Source organism: Chaetura pelagica, unplaced genomic scaffold, assembly GCF_000747805.2.
Source record: "Chaetura pelagica isolate M959 unplaced genomic scaffold, ChaPel_1.0 scaffold49, whole genome shotgun sequence".
Classification (NCBI taxonomy): domain Eukaryota; kingdom Metazoa; phylum Chordata; class Aves; order Apodiformes; family Apodidae; genus Chaetura; species Chaetura pelagica.
In genome coordinates, this window is record NW_009970715.1 from 2,099,231 (window position 1) to 2,102,650 (window position 3,420).

General features: G+C 50.6%; 1 protein-coding gene across 1 annotated transcript in view; it reads left to right on the top strand.

The window, feature by feature from the left end:
- Nucleotides 1–1,234: 1,234 nt before the first annotated feature.
- Nucleotides 1,235–3,420, top strand: part of GTF2IRD1 (GTF2I repeat domain containing 1) — a 47,843-nt gene continuing 45,657 nt past the window's right edge. The window contains exon 1 of the mRNA XM_010006070.1: nt 1,235–1,357. Within this exon, the coding sequence (XP_010004372.1) occupies nt 1,235–1,357 (123 nt within the window). The remainder of the gene's footprint in view (nt 1,358–3,420) is intronic.

Genomic DNA, 3,420 nt, shown 5'->3' on the forward strand with positions numbered 1-3,420 from the left:
GGGGGAATGATGGTGTGCTGGGAGATGATGGTGTGCTGGGGGAATGATGCTGTGGTGGGTGCTGGGGGGATGTTGCTGTGCTGGGTGCTGGGGAATCATGTTGGGTGCTGGGGATGATGCTGTCCTGGGGGGGTGATGCTGTGCTGGGGGGATTATATTGGGTGCTGGGGATGATGCTGTCCTGGGGGGATGATGCTGTGCTGGGTGCTGAGGGGATGATGCTGTGCTGGGGGGATTATTTTGGGTGCTGGAGAATGATGCTGTGCTGGGGGATGATGCTGTGCTGGGTGCTGGAGGGATGATGTTGGGTTCTGGGGAATGATGATGCTGTGCTGGGGGATGTTGCTGTGCCCAGTGTGGGTGCTCTGTCGTGGGGGTGGGTCAAGCCTCAGTTTCCCCTGCAGCATCAACATTGCCGTGGTGGGATGTGAGCACCAGGATGCAGAGACCTGGCATGGTTGCTGCACGTGTAGCATTTCTGGCATTTCTTCTCCTTTTCTGCCCCATTTTGCAGTGTGGGTTGGAGCTCCTGGGGCTCAGCCCCCTCTTGGATGTGGGGTCTCAGGGTGCTGCCTGGTCCTGCTCCTGCCAGCTCAGTCCCTAGGGGCTGTGGGGTGGGATGATTTGATGATGGAGCCTCTTGCCGTGAGCTGCCTCCCTTCCTCAGGGCAAGAGCCAAGCACCCCATGGCTTTGGCCTGTTTGGGAGACACCTTTGGGTGCTGGGCTCTCCTCTCAGGATACAGGGAGTGAGGTGTGGGGATGGGCAGCACCCTGTCCTCCCAGGGACACATGTGTCATCCCCTGCTCGGTGCCTCCCCCAGAGCTCAGCCCTGGAAATGATCTGCATCTGCTTCAGCAGCTGCATCCTGCTCATCTGGGGTGTCCCACCTCGTGATGGCTCTGGGACACCCCACATGACAGTGGCATCTCCCCAGGGGTGAGTCCTGAGGGCAGAGGTGACCTGGCTGGTGCTGGGACACCCAGCATCAGCCCCAAGGTTTGGTTCTGGCTCAGCAGCGTCAGCAATTATGTGCCTTTAGCAGAGGAGATGTGGGGCTCGTGGGGTCAGGCTGGCCCCAGCCTCAGTCTGTGCCTCAGTTTCCCCTGTGTGTCCATGCCAGCACCACCCATAGCCCAGGCACGTGCTGGTGGTGGGGCTGCTCTGGCAATATGTAGCACTTGAGTGTCCAGTGATGCTTATCTTGTGTATTTTTTTCCCATTTCAGGTGAATATGGCCCTGGCAGGGAAGCCTTTAGATGTGACTCTCAGCACCTCCAGAGCTGACCAGTGGAATATGGTTTTTCCCCAGAAAGATGAAATCATCACCAGCTTAGTGTCTGCCTTAGACTCCATGGTAAGAAGCCAGTGACATCCCTGTCCCCCTCCCTCAATTCAGGGGAGGAATTCAGGGCTGAAGCAGGAGGGCTCTGGAGCTCATCCCACTCCCCTCCACAGCCCAGGGAGCTGCTGGAGCTGGGAAATAAAACCCTTCTCCTGCCCTGACAGCCATAAGGACCATAAAGTCAGCCCAAGTTAATCTCAGATGTATATTGTTCTCCCATTAATATTTATGAACTAATATCAGTTGATGGTATCAACTGAATGTGGGGTGTTTGGTTGTGGTTTTTTTTTTTCCCTTGGTGTTTTACCCTGAGCTTTTACACAACAGGAGAACAATGGCTTTTATCTCTGAGAACAAAGAAAATAACTTTCATATCTTTTGACGTAGAATTCCCAGTGGAAACCTTGCCTAAGTCAGCCATGCTTACATAAACAAGATAACTGTCTGGATTAAGGCTCGTGGACCAGAGCTAATCTTGTTTTTAACTGTGAATGTGATCAAGAAGGGAAGGCGGGTGTGTAGTAACAAATGGCTGTTGCAATGAGATGTGCTGAGTAGCCCTCCCTTTGCAAAGCCAAATTGTGTTTATGTTGGAGGCATCTTCTTCACTCTGCAGGTAGGGTTGTGTTTGGTTTCCTTTTCACCAACAATGATTTCCTTCCCTTTGACCATCACCATCACACTAAGGAGCAGGTTCCCCGGAGCTGACGCACCTTGAGCAGCCCTGATTTATATTCATGCCATCCTGTCCAGCAAATGTTGTTATTATACTTTGGCTTCTTAATGTATAGACATGATTCTGCAGCCTGACACCAGGGCCAGGAGCCAGGCTGCTCCTGAAATCCAGGCTTTCTCCCAGCACTTCTCCAGGGCCAGGCTCTCACCCACTGGAGAGGAACTCCCTGTCTGCCTGATGGATAAACCATGGGCTTGGATTTGATCTGTTTCCAAATCTTACATCCCCTAGATTTTCTATTTCTTCTCCTTCTTTTGAGGTTTTTTTTTTGGAGCAAAATACTTCCATTTGCTGCTGGGTTCTTGAAAGGAGGTTTCTTAAAAATACCTATTTTTGGGCTTGTGATTCAATCCTTCCTTCTTGAAGCAGGTGAGCAGGAGGTAAAAAATGACCCAGTATAGAAGCTGGTTTAAGCCCACACAAATCAAACTCACAGTAAATGTGTGTGGGGAGGGTTGCTCCATGGGCATTCCTGCTCCCTCCCCAGCTTCCAGCATCTTCCAACCCCTCCATGATGCCAGGGGCTGGCTCCATGTCTAACCAGGGAAAATCCTCCCCCTGTTTTACCCACTTCAATCATGACCTGTGGGGAGAGCATCTTCCTAGTGTCAGTGCTGTAGCTATGGAAATGTGACTCAGGCTCCCTAACTATTATAACATAAAAAATCAGAATAAAAAGGCATCCACGTGTGTACGAGGTAGAGCAGGAAGTGCACGTTACATAAAATGGATTAAGGGAGGAAGTCTTTTCCATCTCTTTCATGTTTTGCATAACTGTACAAGGAGAATGGTTGGGCTAATCCAGACTTTGCCCACATTAGTGTTGTGCAGCTGAAATAAGATTCCTGTGCTCCTTATTTCATTAGAGCTGATGGAAAAATATGAGTTGTTGTTGGTTTTGGTTTTGTTTTCTTAACAGGAGTGTTTTCTTTTAAAGAAATACTATAGAATGTTTACTTTTAGGATAGGAAAAAGTGAAGTGAAATGATCATAGAACCATTCAGGTTGGGAAAGCCCCTTGGGATCACCCAGTCCAACCATCATCCCTACTCTACAAAGTTCTCCCCTAAACCAGCCCCACCAACACCACATCCAAACCACCCTTCGACACACCTGGGGGTGGTGACTCCACCACCTCCCTGGGCAGCCTGTGCCAGGGTCTGGCCACTCTTGCTGTGAAATAGTTGTTCCTAATGACCAGTCTGAACCTGCCCTGGTGCAGCTTGAAGCCCTTCCCTCTTGTTCTGTCACTAATGACCTGTGAGAAGAGACCAGCACCAACCTCTCTACAATCACCTTTCAGGCAGTTGCAGAGACTGATGAGGTCTCCCCTCAGCCT